The following is a 17,962-nucleotide window of genomic DNA, read 5'->3' as shown; positions in this document are numbered from 1 at the left end:
AGAGTTGCTTCGCTTAATTGTTCTTTGTTGTCCCAGGAATCAGTATACCAAAAATCAGATCAAACGTATAATTAGATAAAATAAAATTTGTTTTTTAAAAAAGTAGAAAAATATACATGTTTAAAATGGACGTACGGATATTCTGGTAATGATTATAGAGTTGCTACGCTTTCTAAATCGTACCTAACTACTATAGGAATCACCATGCAAAGTTTGAAATCAATGGGACAATTCTAACATGCCTAAATTAAAGAATAAAAGCTATCTATCTCGGACGGACGGACGGACGGACGCTAATTATAGAAAAGCTTCGCTTTTAAAAAGTACCATTAGATAATTCTATAAGAATTATTATATGAAATTTGCAAACTTATTTAACCTAATAAACTAGTTATCTACCCTTTATTATATTAATTATTTTACATACTTCTTTGTTAAGTAGTAAGATGTTTGTGTGTCTGTTTTAGGGTTTTCTGGGATCTTAAGGGATAAGATAATGAGCAATAAATTTATTTACAACCCCAACGGGTTAAATTAAAAGAAGCACTGTTTAACTAAAATGTCTTTTCGTTTTGTTATATCAAAATATCTTATATTTTTCTCTCTCTCTCTCTCTCTCTCTCTCTCTCTCTCTCTCTCTCTCTCTCTCTCTCTCTCTCTCTCTCTCTTTCTTACACTCTCTCTCTCTTTATTATTTATTCTATTTATTAAGAAAACGAAGTAGCGGGTTTCGTCGTATTTTCACAGTAGCTGTTCTCTAATTTCTAGCACCTATGGGAGGCTTTAACCCTGCGGGGCAATTTTTAACATTTACCTAACCTAAACTAAAATAACCTACTGTGAAAATACGACGAACCCGGTAACTGGACAAAGTATCTCGGAAATCAGCCATGTGACGTCATTAAAATGAGGGAGATGAGAGGAGAAGTGGGAAAGAAAATCCCTAAAAAGAGATGGATAATCCCTCATTTTTTTATGACGTCACATAGGCTGATTTTTAAGTTACCGAAATATGCTTCTTCGTTTTCTTTACACAATCTTTTAATGTCGATTTAGCATCAAATAAAAGTAGTCGTCACTGACTTTACAACGCCTATTCTAACGACATAAAAAAATAAGCAGGAAAAAAAACTTGATTTTGTTGTGTTCCAGGGCTCAGGATGGGAGGGGACTTTTGATTTTAAATTATCATGTCACATTACGTTATAATAAACACACCGTCTCATGTCTTAAAGATTTTGGGCTTTTTTGGGGATTTATCTTCCATTGTCTTATCCCCTATAATCCCTGGGTAAGATTACAGGGATCTAAAGGGATAAGACAATGGCCGATAAATTGTTGTACATCCCCAATGATGAAACACAAAATTTCTCCTTATGCAGACTATAATTAGTGGTTGTAACGTTCGGATACTCAACTTAATCAAGTCCCCAAAGTTGCTAAACCAATGAATAAGAAGACATTACTATAAAACTTTGGGGACCAGTGTAATAAACAGCCCAATGTCCCCTCCTTCCCTGGTTAAGATTAGGTTTGTGGTGCCAAACTGTTGATCCAAATGGTTTCTTTACACGCAATCATGCACATATACATACCAGTACACATACATATACACACACATACAAACACACACACACATATACAAACACACAAATACACAAACACACACACACACATATACACACACACAAATACACAAACACACACACACATACATACATACACAAACACACATACACACACACATACATACACACACACACACATACTTACACACACATACATACACACATACACATACACATACACACACACATACACACACACAAAAAAATACACACAAACACATATACACACACATACATACACATATACACATACACACACACATATATATACATACACACACACAAATACACACAAACACACATACACACACATACACAAACACACACACACACACATATACAAACACACACACAAATACACAAACACACACACATACATACACACATACACATACACATACACACACATACACACACACACACACACATACACACACACTCATACATACATACACACACACACATACATACATATAAACACACAACACACACATACTTACACACACACACATAAATACACACATATACACACACACACATACACACACACTCATACATACAAACACACACACACAAACATGCACACACACATACACACACACACACACATACGTACATACAAGTACACATACATACACACAAACACACACACAAACATACACACATACACATACACATACACACACATATATATAAACATACACACACACACACATACATACACACTCACACACTCATACATACCAGTACACACATATACACGCACACACACACACATACATACATACACACATACATACACACAAACACACACACATACACACATACTTACATACACACACACACACATAACATACATACATACATACACACATATACACACACACATACATACACACATACATACACACACACAATCACACACACACAAACATACATACATACACACACACATTAAGGGGAAAAGTGGCCCTAAACCATACCAAGAATTAAATATTAATATCTTAAATCTAAATATCTGATATCCTCTTAAGACCAATATGAAGCTTTCGTATAAATGATAGCCTAACCAGTTCAGTAGCTATTGAAATTTAAAGCTTCAGAAAACAAAAACTATCTATCTTTCTATATATATATACTAGCGGCTTCGCCCCTAGCCTCTAGGGGCTTTGCCCCAAGAGGTGATAATAGTTATTTCTCGCATCGTATTATAAACGGCTTTCCGCGGATATAGAATGTACAATTATAAGATTAAAACTAGTCGCGGGCTAAAAAAACTAGTTTTAATCTTATGATTGTACATTTCTATATTCGTAGAAAACTGGATATAATACGATGCTAGACATAGTTTTTTCGTATGGAGGAGAACCGGTTCCTCTCCACCGGATTCGAATGAATACGAGAAAAAAAATTAATATTTATTGTTTTTAGTGAGAGAATGTTGCTATTCTTTCATTCAAAATAAATGCTGGAATAAAAAATAATAAAAAGGGCAGCCTGCGGCAGCCTGTACCAGAGCAAAATAAAAAATAAGGGGGGAATTTTGTTGTTTTTGGGGGGGGTTAGGGGTGTCCCACCCCCCAAGAAAATAGCTTAAAACCACCACAGGACCAATAGGTATATACCCTCAAGAGTAGAATCCGATCGGTTCAGTGGTTACCGAGATCTTAAGCTTCAGACGGACGGACGGACAGACAGACAGACAGACAGACAGACATCGTACTACTTTGTATTATTGATATATATATATATATATATATAGATATATATCTCTCTCTATCTATCTATCTATCTATCCCACTATCTATCTCACTATCTATCTATCTATCTATCTATCTATCTATCTATCAATCTATCTATCTATCTATCTATCTATCTATCTATCTATCTATCTATCTCTCTATCTCTCTATCTCTCTATCTCACTATCTATCTATCGATCTATCTATCTATCTATCTATATATCTATCTATCTATTATAGAGACCTATTATCCCGAAGTCGAGTGATGGCACAAATAGAAAAAATCCCATTTGGAGATTCATTTTATGCTTCTAAAAGAGGTGAGTAGTACCCAATCTTTTTTGTAGTACCCAAATATTTTATTTTGGGAGGTTTATTATGGTTGAAGCCTATAAAAATGAAGTTATACAGGCCTTCCATTGGTCAATTAAAAAGTATTCTGGCCCACCATTGGTCAATGAGAATGTATACTGGCCTACCATTGGGCAATTAAAATATTTTACTGGCCTACAAATGGTCAATTAAAATGTATACTGGCATCCAATTGGACAATAAAATAATGTATACTGGCCTACCATTGGTCAATTAAAATGTATACTGGTCTACCATTGGGCAATTAAAATATATACTTGCCTGTCATTAGTCAATTAAAATGTATACTGGCCAGGCATTGGTCAATAAAAATATTAACTGGCCTATCATTGGCAAGTTAACAACTACCAATGGTACATTAAAATGTATACTGGCCTACCATTGGTCAATTAAAATGTATACTGGCCTACCATTGGTCAATTAAAATGTATACTCGCCTGCTATTGCTCAATTAAAATTTATACTTGCCTATCATTTGTCAATTAAAATGTATACTGGCCTGCCATTGGCAATTTAGTCTGTGTATTGGCCTATCATTTGTCATTTGTATTGTATGACGTCATCTTTTTAATAGGCAATATAAAGAGCCTCATTATTTTTATCTAGTGGCGACTTTTCTGAACTTATAGGAGGTCTATAAAAAGAACCATATTGGTTCAGCGTTTAGGTAGCTAAATACAGTTATTTTTTATATTATTATGTATTTGATGTATTTATTATAAAGCTTTGTTGCTTATAAATGTTGTCATCCTTGTTTTTTTATGCTTTTATTGAGGGATCTAAAGGGATAAGACAATTGGCCGATAAATTTATATACATCCCCATTAATGATGCACAAAATTACCCCTTCTGTAGATTACAATTAGTGGTTGAAACGTTTGGACACTCAATTTAATAAACCAATCAATGAGATCAATGAAAGTCCCCAAAGTTGTTAAGCCAACAAATAAGAAAATATTATTATAAAACTTTGGGGACTAGTGTAATAAACAGCGCAATGTCCCCTCCCTCCCTGCATTTTATTATGGCGGGTTAATGTTAGGAAAATTATTTGCAATAAAAATCTATTCAAAACCATTTTTATTTTTCTCTAGTACCCAGGGTAAAGGGAACGATATTCTGAAGGAAAATTTCCCCACAACTCCCTTTTCCCCTTTTCCTCCCCTTCTTACCCAACCCTCTTAAGTTACATGATAAAAGAAAATATACCACCACCATACTTTCAAAGGTTTCGTGATTTTTTGTAGACTTGATTGTTACAATAGCTACCCCTATAGAGTATCAAAAAGGGAGGGGACAATAGGTTGTTTATTACACTAGTTCCCAAAGTTTTATAATAATGTTTTCTTATTCGTTGACTTAACAACTGTGGGTAATGTTACTGAATTTTGATTGGTTGGTTTATTAATTTGAGTGTTTTAACGTTTTAACCAATAATTTTAAGTAGGAGTAATTTTGTGTGTCATTATTAGGGATGTACATCAATTTATCGGCCATTGTCTTATCCCTTTAGATTCTTGAGTACCATAGAAACATAGACATATCTTAATCCTTGGCTTTAAAAACTTTGGGTACTATTTATAAAATTTTGAAGGTTGTTTCCTAATTTATTAACCAATGATTTTCATCTAGATAAGGGGTAATTTTGTTTATCATAGAAACATCATCATTGGGGCTGTATATAAACGATAAATTCATGTTGGTCAGTGCGTTCATCCAGTAGGAGGGTTGGGGATGGGGGTATACTTATTTTGGACAGCTGCAAGCATCACTTTACTAGAGTACATGAATATCCAAGTATATAATAATAATATATAGATTGATAGATGCTTCTTTGAGAATTTTAAAGATTTCTAGCGGCCAAACGTACATACATACAAAAATTCTTTAATATTAGGTAATCACGCAGAACACAAAAATGCGCAAAAAAAAAGACTTTTCTGAAGCATCTGATGCATGAGACATGTAAGTTAAACCGTTTGGCCGTTAGAAGCCTCTATTTAAATATATTTAAGTTTATTTGTCTGTATGTAATTATAAATTTATCTATCTACGTATCAATCTATCTATCTATATATCTAATATATATATATATATAATATAATAATATATATATCTTTCTATTTTATTTCTTTCTATCTATCTATCAATCTATCTACATTCAGGGATCTAAAGGGATAAGACAATGGCTGATGAATTGATGTACATTCCAAATTATGATACACAAAATCACCACTTCCGTAGATTAAGCCTAAAATAAGAAAACATTATTATAAAGTATTATTAAGGACCAGCCAATTGTCCCATTCCTCCGATGTATGCAACTCCAAATATGCTGCTTTAATCTAAATCTATCTATCTATCTATCTATCTATCTATCTATTTGTCTGTCTGTTTGTCTGTCTGTCTGTGTGTCTATCTATCTATCTATTTATCTATCTATGTATCTATCTATCTATCTATCTATCTATGTATCTATCTATCTATCTATCTATCTATCTATCTATCTATCTATTTATCTATCTATCTATCTATCTATCTATCTATCTATCTATCTATCTATCTATCTATCTATCTATCTATCTATCTATCTATCTATCTATCTATCTATCTATCTATCTATCTATCTATCTATCTATCTCTATGTATGCAACTCCAAATATGCTGCTTTAATCTTTAGATTCTAGAAAATTTATAATTTTCTCAAGAACCTCTTTCCAATGTCTTTATAATCTTACAAGGATGACAACATTCATAAAAGCAAAGCTCTAAAACAGTAGGACAAACGAACATTATCACTTGTAGAGTGTCAAAACGGAATAATCTGAATATAATAGTCGAAACAAAATTTGATAAAAAAATGCTGAAATACAGGATAATGTTTAAAAATTGTCTGTAACATGATTCTTTCTTAACATATTCTTCAGTATGGCTGCGAAGCGGTTCTAATCCAGCGGATATTTAGCGGTCTCAAAGCCTAACTGAAAATCATTTTCCAATTTGCTTACACGTACAAATTTTTAACATTAATAAATAAAAAAATCAATTTATTTTTGCAAAAAGGATTTAATTTCCAGGGAGGGGTTGGAACATTGGATTTTAATTTTTACCCAAAATTCTTATAGATGTTGTCATCCTTGTTTATTTAAACTTAAATTAAAAAAAATTGTAAATCTTCTAAAACCAAATTAAAAATCTTCCAAAATGGAGAGAACTGTATTTTTTTCACCACATTAGAAGTAGTAAGGGTTTTTTGTCTAAAGCTTAAGAATTCGATTTCCACTGAACCGATTAAGTTCTCCGATTTAGGGAAGCTCCACATAGGTCCATTTGTGGTTTTAGGCTATTTTGTTTTAAGATTCAAGTCTTGGGATGGTTTTAGGCTTTTTTCAATCTTCATTCTAAAGTAACAGAATCTGTGTGTGTGTGTCTGTACCAAAGGATCTCGATAACCGCTAAACCAATATGGTTTTCCTTTACAATGTAATTTTTCATAGGTATTTATTTGGTTTATATCTAATTGGGGGGAGGATACCACCAACCTCCGAAGAGCAATCGCCCCTAGAAAAAAAATTCTCTTTGAAATATTTCAAAATAGGAGGTGAACCATCTCTTCCTTCCCACCATCTCAAGTGAAAGGCCTCTAGGGGCGTAGCCGCTTTTTATAAATAATATAATGATATTTAGATTTTCTGAAAGATTTTCTTGTTGCTTGCATATTTGCCTTCTTTTTGTGCATTCTCCAGAGATAAGGCAATGGCCGATAAATTTATGTACATGACAAATGATGATACACAAAATAACCTCTTCCGCAGAATAAAACAATCGAACACTCAACTAAATGATCAACCAATAAAAATTTACTAAGGTCCCCAAAGTTGTTAGGCCAACGAATAAGAAAACGTTATTATAAAACTTTGGAGACTAGTGTAATAAACAAATCCTTTCTTTTTGTACTGGGTTTTGAAAATGCTTTTTTGGTAAGCCATAAACTATACAGAATATAAAATATCAGCAATGCACAATTATAATATTATTTCCAGCATGGCGTCGAAACCGATTAATATCCGCTGGATTAGAACTGGTTTGCAGCCATACTGAAAAAATATGTAGCATGGTATTACAGTCAATTTTCTACGAATACATAATTAAAACTTAAATAAAGGCCTCGGGTCTTACAAAAATGGTTTAAATCATTTTATTTTTATTCTAATATCCGTGGAAAGCTGACTATAGTACGATGCAATAAATAACCATTCCAACCCTTGTTACAAACTTTAAAGAGGACAGTCATGTCTTAAAATTCTATCCCTTCTTCAATAAGAAATGTAGAAAATGTAGAAAAATTGTGCTACCCATAGTTTAGGTAATATTAGGTTAATTCATATTCGAGCTGGGATTTTGGTCCCCTGCAGGGTTTGACATAGAAGAAGACTTATTTTATCACTGCTCAATAGTCAGCCATGGGTAAAGCACAAAAAATTTAATTTCAGCAACAAACCCATTAAAATCCTGCTTGGTAATTTTATTCTTGGGTATTGGATTTAATATGATATTTTATACATGGTGCCTTCCTTTTAAATGCCTAGTTAGCGCTAAAACCCACCTTCCAAATTTTGAAGTGAATATAAAATTATGGTTGGGTAGTTTTTTTTGCCTTATAATTTATCTTTTCAGCCCCTACATCTTCAAAAATAATTTTTTCCGGGGCGAGAATTTTTGAAATATTAGTTATTTATCAGATTGTATTATAGAAAACTTTCTGTTGATAGTAAAACAAGGGCCTAGGCTAACAAAACTGCTATTAATAGTATGTTTTTAATTCGTGAAAAATTTTCTGTAATACAATATGTTTCATGGTTTTTCATTTTGCTTTAAATCGATCAATATCCAGTAGATTAGAACGGGATCTCAGCCATACTGAAAAATTATGTCTAGCACCGCATTATATTCAGTTTTCTAAAAATATAAAAGTGTACAATCATAAGATTAAAACCAGTTTTTTTTGTGCTTTTGACATCTGAGGATAAAAAAACCTGTTTTTTATCTTATAATTGTACATTTTTTATATCCGCTGAAAGCTGTTTATAATACAATGCGATAAATAACTATTCTTTTTACGAAATTCAAAGACATAATTTACTATTATGACCTTAAATATTAGGAGAAAATAAGTTATACTGGGATAGAAGATAAATATTAAATTTGCCGGATTTTTCTTGTGACAGACTTAATACCAAACAAGTCAATTCTAAACATATTGTATTTTAAATCAGGAATATTGGGATTTATAAATCCATTGTTGGTCGAATTACATTTTCCCGCATTTTCTCACAAGAAGGAACATTCCGGATTATTTTACATCTCACATCACAATAAATGGTACCATACCAAACTTGTGATCGTGGCATAACACATAGTGCAACCGCTTGTTGTCGGTGAGGTGAAGAGTTCGAATCTGAGCTCAACGCTGTGTCATAAGTAAAGACATTAATAATGGTTGCTATTACTGCTAAGACAGATGCATTACAACGAGTGGGAATGCCATGGAGAGAGAGAGAGAGAGAGAGAAGAGAGAGAGAGAAAGAGAGAGAGAGAGAGAGAGAGAGAGAGAGAGAGAGAGAGAGAGAGAAAGAGAGAGAGAGAGAGAGAGAGGGGGAGGGAGAGAGAGAGAGAAAGAGAGAGAGAAAGAAGAGGAGAGAGAGAGAGAGAGAGAGAGAGAGAGAGAGAGAGAGAGAGAGAGAGAGAGAGAGAGAGAGAGAGAGAGAGAGAGAGAGAGAGAGAGAGAGAGAGAGAGAGAGAGAGAGAGAAAGAGAGAGCGAGCGAGAGAGAGGCATTTAACTGTAAATCATTCAAATACCAAAAGTTTTATAACAACGTTATAATATTCGTTGGCTCAAAGGGTTTAAACCTACATAGTGAAATATTTTATAGTAAAACAATTATTGGGGATATACATATATTTATTTATCGTCCAATGTCTTATCCCTTTAATCCCTTGGCTATTAGTTATTTATTGCATCGTATTAGGGATAGATTTCTGTGGATATTAAAATGAAAAATTATAAGATTCAAACCAGTTTTGTTATCCCCAAGAGCCAAAGCCTAGGATAACAAAACTGGTATTAATTCTATAATATTTATTTTAATATTTGTGGAAGGCTGTCTATAAGACAATGGACGGTAAAATATTATAAATCCCCAATGATGATAAATAAAATGACCATTTCTTTATTTGAAATTCGAAGGATTGGACAATAAATTGTCTATAGTACGATGCTATACATTATTTTTCAGTAGAGCTGTTCTAATCCATTTTAGATATTAATCGCTTTCAAAGCCATATTGGAATAGCTATTTCTCGCAGCTTTCCGCGGATAAAAAATGTATAATTATAAGATGCCGAAGGCACGGGCTAATTCCTATTATTGAAAAATTTATGTACATCGCCAATGATGATACACAAAATTACCCCTTCTGTAACAATATAAAAATAAGGGATCTAAAGGGATAAGAATCGATGTACATCCCCAATGAAGATACACAAAATTACCCCTTCTGTAGATAACGATTAGTGGTTCAAACGTTTGGACACTCTTTTAATGCACCAACCAATAAAAATTCAATAAATGCCGTTATTAAAAAACTTTGTTGACCAAATAATACGTCCAAAAAAGGAAGGATGAGGGGAGAAGTGGGAAAGGACACCCTTAAAAAGAGATAGATTTTTATGACGTCACAGATGACACTCTAAAATCAATGGGTGTTTGCTGCTATACGAGGCCTAATGAGTGATATATTCTCTATATATTCTCTATCCGGGCGTTTTCCCATGCAAAGAGGAATGGGCTGTAAATTATTCTGGTACCCAAAGTTATATAATTTGTTGGCTTAAATGCTTTTGATACTTATATTGAATTTTAATATGTTGGTTCAAATGTAGTGTCCAAACTTTTCAACCAATGATTTTAATGTACAAAAAGGGGTAATTAGTTTATCATCATTGGGGATGAACATCAAGTTAATGTCCAATCTAGTGTTAACACTTTTCAACCAATGATGTTAATATACAAAAAAGGGTAGTTTTTTTTAATCATTGGGGAAGTTAATGTCCATTCTATATTATTCTATTTTATAACTATGTTAATTTATTTGTTGGCTTAACAACGTTAGGTATTTTTATCCAATATTTAATGTCAATTCTAGTGTTAACACTTTTCAACCAATAATTTTAATATACGAAAAGGGGTTATTTATTTATCATCATTGGGGATGAACATCAAGTTAATATCCAATCTAGTGTTAAAACTTTTCAAACAATGATGTTAATATACAAAAAGTAGTAAAAGGGTAGTTTGTTTTTAATCATAGGGGAAGTTAATGTCCATTTTAAATTATTCTATTTTATTTATTTGTTGGCTTAACAACGTTAGGTATTTCATTAAATATTTAATGTCAATTCTAGTGTTAACACTTTTCAACCAATGATTTTAATATAAAAAAGGGGTAATTAGTTTATAATCATTGGGGAAGTTAATGTCCATTTTAAATTATTCTATTTTAAAACCATGTTAATGTATTTGTTGGCTTAACAACGTTAGGTATTTTTATTAAATATTTAATGTCAATTCTAGTGTTAACACTTTTCAACCAATGATTTTAATATACAAAAAGGGGTTATTTATTTATCTTCATTGGGGCTGTTCATCTATTTATGTAAATCGCCTCATCCCCCAATCTCCCTGATGATAACTAGATTGAAACTGTTTAATATTCTGTGTCAATATTTCTTTAGTGGAAATCATAGATAAGGTTGTCCAAAGATAGTAAAATAAAAGTGAACTTTTAAAGGTTTTGCAGAGAGAGAGAGAAAGAGATAGAGGGAGAGAGACATAGAGAGAGAGAGAGAGAGAGAGAGAGAGAGAGAGAGAGAGAGAGAGAGAGAGAGAGAGAGAGAGAGAGAGAGAGAGAGAGAGAGAGAGAGAGAGAGAGAGAGAGAGAGAGAGAGAGAGAGAGAGAGAGAGAGAGAGAGAGAGAGAGAGAGAGAGAGAGAGAGAGAGAGAGAGAGAGAGAGAGAGAGAGAGAGAGAGAGAGAGAGAGAGAGAGAGAGAGAGAGAGAGAGAGAGAGAGAGAGAGAGAGAGAGAGAGAGAGAGAGAGAGAGAGAGAGAGAGAGAGAGAGAGAGAGAGAGAGAGAGAGAGAGAGAGAGAGAGGGGACAATAGGCTGTTTTTCGAGTGTCTATATGTTTCAAGCACTATGTAATCTATAAAATGGTTACTTTGTGTATCAGCATAGGGGACGTGCATCAATTTATCAGCTATTGTCTTATCCCTTTAGATCCCGTGGAATTCATAGATAGTTGTCCAAAGATAAGGGATAAGACAATGGCCGACTAATTTATGTACTTGATAAGAAAACAAGACTTTGGGGACTAGTGTATAAAACAGCCCATTGTCCCCTCTCTCTCTGCATATATCCCTAATCTTTCCAATAATTCAAAGTTTTTACTACTTTTGTTGTAGTTGCTTTGTACATGTAGATACAGTAGAAACTTTCAAGTGATTTTTTACAGAGAGAGAGAGGGGATAATGGGCTGTTTATTACACTAGTCCCCAAAATTTTATAATAACGTTTTCTTATTTGCTGTGGACTTTTGTTGTAAATTTTGATTGGTTGATTTATTCACTAAAGACATTAAAATGGTTCCTACTGCTGCTATGTCAGGTGCACGTCATCAACAGTTTTAGAGTAGGGGGAATGCCTTGGTACAACTTATTTCCATGCAGAGTTGAAACTTCTAGCTTTTCTAAAATATAGTAATACCCAATTGGTTCAGTGGTTACTGTTAGCCATATGACTCATTATTTATCAGTATCTTGGCCCCTAGCTTCTAGAGGTTCTCTAGAGGAGGTAGGAAGCAGTAAAATAGCCTAAAACCTAAAATATAAAATTTAATAGGCCTAAGCCCACATTAGATCTAAAAAATTTGCCTAAAACCATCCCATGACTTAAAATCGAAAAACGAAATTGCCTATATAAAGGTTCTCTAAATTGGAATATCCAATTGGTTCATTGGTTAGTTCATTGGTTAGTTAGATCTTAAGCTACAGACAAAATACAGAACTACTTTTTATATTTGGATTATGTGTATGTCATTAAATTCAGGATATTGTTACATACTCTATTAAGTCGATCTTGGATAGAGGACTAGGAGAATTGATGAATAAATTCTTGGGGGGGATTTAACTATCTAACTCTCTAACTATCTATCTATCTAGCTGTCGATCCATTTATATACCTAGCTATCTCTCTATCTATCTATCTATCTATCTATCTATCTAATCTATCTATCTATCTATCTATCTATCTATTTATCTATCTATCTATCTATCTATCTATCTATCTATCTATCTATCTATCTATCTATCTATCTATCTATCTATCTATCTATCTATCTATCTATCTATCTATCTATCTATCTATCTAACTATCTATCTATCTATCTATCTATCTATCTATCTATCTATCTATCTATCTATCTATTTATCTATCTATCTATCTATCTATCTATCTATCTATCTATCTATCTATCTATCTATCTATTAATCTATCTATCTATCTATCTATCTATCTATCTATCAATCTATCTATCTATCTATCTATCTATCTTGTATCGAACTGGCAGGACATAATTTGCTGCAGCTGAATTGGTGTTCAGCTGGTGTTGGGAAATAAATTCTCCATAAATAGCCACATTATCTTCCCCAAAGTCTTTTTAACAACGTTTTCTTATTCGTTGCCTTAACAACTTTGGGGACTTTAACTAAATTTGATTGGTTAATTCATTAAATTAAGTGTCTATATGTTTTAATCACTAATTGTAATATACAGAAAGGGTAATTTTGTTTATTAACATTGGGGATTTACATCAATGTATCGCCTTTTGTAAGTTAAACAGTTAGACATAATAAGCGCAGTTGACTGAAAGATCGACCAAACGAAATTACGTGAAAAAATGATGGGATGGGCTTATTTATGGGGTGTTCAATAAGAGTCGATATAAGTTTTCCGGAATTTTAATGTAGGGAGTAGATTTGAAATCTGCATCAAATTTTAAGGATTTTTTATAAAATTCGTTTTTTTTGTAAAATTCTTTATCTAAAAGCGAAAATACATTTTAAGTTAATTAATTTTGACCAATAGGATAGGTGGATTTTAAACTACCTGCGCTCTAATTGGTTGAATGATGTACGACATCCAATCAGAGCGCAGATTTTTTAAATCCACCAATCACAGATGCCAAAAAGTTGTAATTAATTATTTCATTTGTAAAGAATAATTATTTACAAATTTTCTATCCTTTTTTTCTGTTTTATGTATAAACACTTTTAAAATTATAATTTTACTCACATTTCTTGCAGGGAGATTGGGATAGGCAAATAATTTTTTAGATAACATAGGAAAGTAGGGGTATTTCCAAAGATGATAAGCTAAATTACCCCATCTGAAGATTAGAATAATTAATGATGATATTATGCACTACCAGTTAGAACCAACCAATCAAAATGAAAAAAGTTTGAAAAATACCATGGCTATAAGACTTTGGGTACCAGTGCAGTAATTTATTTTCTCGTATTCATTCGAATCCGGTGGATAGGAACCGGTTCTCATCCATACGAAAAAACTATGTCTAGCATCGTATTATATCCAGCTTTCTACGAATATAAAAATGTACAATCATAAGATTAAAACAAGTTTTTTTTAGCCAGTGCCTTCGGCACCTCGGGGCTAAAAAACTGGTTTTAATCTTATAATTGTACATTCTATATCTACGGAAAGCTGTTTATAATACGATGAAAGAAATAACTAGTCTAATGTCACACACCTACTTGAAAATTAGGACACCCAGAGAAATTTTGAGCAATCAAAGGTCTATCACTAAAACTAGTTATAAAACAGTTTGTATTACTGAGCTGGATCTTTAAATCATTTCAATGGTGCGCCAAATCGGGTTGCGCCGAATTTCAGTTAATCACAGCGCGGCATTTCGTAAAATGCTGTGCTCTCATTGATGGAAATTCGGCGCACCCCGATTTGGCGCACCATTGAAATGATTTAAAGATCCAGCTCTGATAACATTACCATAGGGGTAATGAATAGTTCCAGGAAGGAAGGGGACAATGAGCTGTTTATTACACTAGTCCTAAAAGTTTTATAATAAAGTTTTCTTATTCGTTGGCTCAACAACTTTGGGGGCTTTAGTGAATTTTGATTGGTTGGTTAATTTAGTTGAGTGTCTAAACATTTTAACCACTAATTGTAATCTACTGAAAGGGTAATTTTGTGTATCATTATTAGGGATGGACATCAATTTTTCTTATCACTTTAGATCCCAGCTGTTTTACAGTTATTGAGTGTATCGTATTATAGACAGCTTTCCGCGGATATTATGCGTTTAACAAGCTTAAAACCGGTTCTAATCCAGCGGATATTAATCAGTTTCACCTGTCCCTAAATTTCTGATTCCTTGCACTTTATCTCAATTGGATAGGGAATAATATTTTGAAGAACATTAGAAATTAGGTCATCCTTATATGCCAGTAACAGGATGTTTGTCTGTCTGTAGCTTAAGACCCCAGAGATCTAAAGGGTTATCCCTTAATCTGATTAATTGATGATGATAATGATGATAAACAAAATTACCTTTTCTGTAGATTAAAATTAATTTTGAAACCATTGAACACTTAATTTAATAAACCAAAAAAATCAAAATTTAGCCAACAAATAAGAAAACGTTATTATTAAAACTTGGGGACTAGTGTTATAAACAGCCCATTGTCCCCTCTCTTTCTGTTAAGACCTAGACCCATATTCTTTAAAGGCAGAGTATCTCAAACCTCCAAATAGAAATGGCCTCTGGAAATTTTTTTTGTTGACTTCTTTTTTTTTTTTGCTAAAATTTTAATTGGAGTTCATCCAAGATGCATTTATTATTCATATTGATATAAACCTACCCTGAATACGAAGTCCAATCTTTCCTACTTTTAATTCCTGTGACGTCATAAAAATAAGGGGAGAAGTGGGAAAGAAAACCCCTAAAAAAGAGATGAATAATCCCTCATTTTTATGACTTCACTGAAATCAAAAGTAAGATTGGGCTTCGTCTCCCTGGAGCTTTGAGAAGATTCACCATTGAGGAGATCCATATCTGTTTAACGGTTTAAGAGATAATTTAGTACTTACAGACAGAACATTCTATTAAAACAACAGACAACCAACAATTGTTTTGCCCAAAAATTTCTCTTTCCCATGTTCTCTTGCCAAAGATTTATGAGAAATGCAATACACCACGGGTTAAGCAATTTTTTTTCAAAGAATGGGATAGAAGGATTTTGATTTCCAAGAAAACATGAAATAGATGACTAAATTTATTACCAAACTTGGCGGTCTCTTGTGGGGACATGTAGAAAGTATTTTTTGGCCTTAGTGTGTAAGTTTAAAAAAAAAATTTTTGCGCACTTCGCGCATTTTTACTACTAAATATTTCATAATCGGGTAGGTACCTTTCCACATAATTCAAGGTAAGGGGAGGGTAATGGGGGGCAATTTAGACTTTGGGTACTGGAACCAATGCAACTTTTCATATTTTTGGTAATTTTAATGACTTTGGTTACCATTGTACATAATGCTGCTGAATTTGTTATGGGCCTAGCAGACCAAATCAATGAAAATAATCAACGTGATTTCTAGCAGACAAAACATTCATATTGAACATAATTATTTGGCTGTTTCTAATGGTTTTTTTCTTTATGTATTATCTTGGTGAACTTTCTAGCTTCACATCAACGTGTTACTTTTAAATAATCAATAATTCTTAATCTTCATGTTATAAACAGCTTTCCATAGATATAAAAATGTACGATTTTAAGATAAAAACAAGTTTTTTATTGTACATTTTTTATTCATAGAAAACTGGATGCAAAACAATGCTATTCATGATATATCAGTACCAGTTCTAATCCACCAGAAATTAATCAGTTTCAAATAAATACAAGAATAGTTATTTCTCGCATTGTATTATAAACAGCTTTCCGCGGATATAGAATGTACAATTATAAGATTAAAACCAGTTTTTTTTTAGCCCCGAGGTGCCGGAGGCACCGGCTAAAAAAACTGGTTTTAATCTTATAATTGTTTATTTCTATATTCGTAGAAAGCTGGATATAATTCGATGCTAGACATAGTTTTTTCGTATGGATGAGAACCGGTTTCTATCCACCGGATTCGAATGAATACAAGAATAGTTATTTCTCGCATCGTATTATAAACGGCTTTCCGCGGATATAGAATGTACAATTATAAGATTAAAACTAGTTTTTTTAGCCCCGAGGTGCCGGAGGCACCGGCTAAAAAAACTGGTTTTAATCTTATGATTGTACATTTCTATATTCGTAGAAAGCTGAATATAATACGATGCTAGACATAGTTTTTTCATATGGATGAGAACCGGTTCCTATCCACCGGATTCGAATGAATACGAGAAAATAAATTAAAATTTTTTTTAGTATGTTCAGCATTGAGTCAAGGTGTAGCGGCCATATTTGGTCCCAGCTCCTCCTGTACAGCAAGACATGTTCAATCTATCTGTGATGCAAAGGTAAACTATTTTTTTTTATGGAAAAATAACAACATTTGTAAGAATGGCATCTGCTCTAAAAAAGACTTCATTGCTTTACAAGATGTAATTAGAAATATAAAAAGATGATTTTCATTGGGAAATAGATGAAATTTGTTGTGTAAAGACGACATTTTGTTTTGTTGTGTAAAGACGACATTTCTTGATCCAAATTCCACGTGTACAGTCAGAAATGTTTTATCTATCTGTGATGCAAAGGTAATCTAACTTTTTTGAAGACGAATAAAGTCCCTCAAAAAATCAGCATGTTATGTCATAAAAACGAGGGATTATAGATATCTTTTTTAGGAGTTTTCTTTACCACTCCTTCTTTCCTCATCCCTCTTTTTTATGGCGTCATTGAGGGACTTTCTTCATCTTGACATTTTTCATAGAAAATGGCTACATTTGTTGTGAAAAAGTTTTTTTTCTGTGAAAAGATGACATTTGATGTAAAAATGTCAATATTGCTTTGAAATGGTGATATTTGATATATAAAAAAGACGATTTTCATCGGTAAATAGATGAAATTTGTTAGAAAAAGGC

At 32.8% G+C, this 17,962-nt stretch overlaps 1 protein-coding gene across 3 annotated transcripts in view; it reads left to right on the top strand.

The window, feature by feature from the left end:
- LOC145307362 (glutamate receptor ionotropic, kainate 2-like) overlaps positions 1 to 17,962 on the top strand; it is a 178,030-nt gene that overhangs the window by 13,430 nt on the left and 146,638 nt on the right. For all 3 annotated transcript variants that reach the window (XM_080149740.1, XM_080149741.1, XM_080149739.1), the window contains exons 4-5: positions 3,610 to 3,689; positions 17,307 to 17,398. In XM_080149740.1, the coding sequence (XP_080005866.1) occupies positions 3,610 to 3,689; positions 17,307 to 17,398 (172 nt within the window). The remainder of the gene's footprint in view (positions 1 to 3,609; positions 3,690 to 17,306; positions 17,399 to 17,962) is intronic.

This window comes from Acartia tonsa, chromosome 15, assembly GCF_053477335.1.
Source record: "Acartia tonsa isolate MP-2025a chromosome 15, ASM5347733v1, whole genome shotgun sequence".
Taxonomy (NCBI): domain Eukaryota; kingdom Metazoa; phylum Arthropoda; class Copepoda; order Calanoida; family Acartiidae; genus Acartia; species Acartia tonsa.
This window is presented reverse-complemented; position numbering and strand designations above follow the sequence as displayed.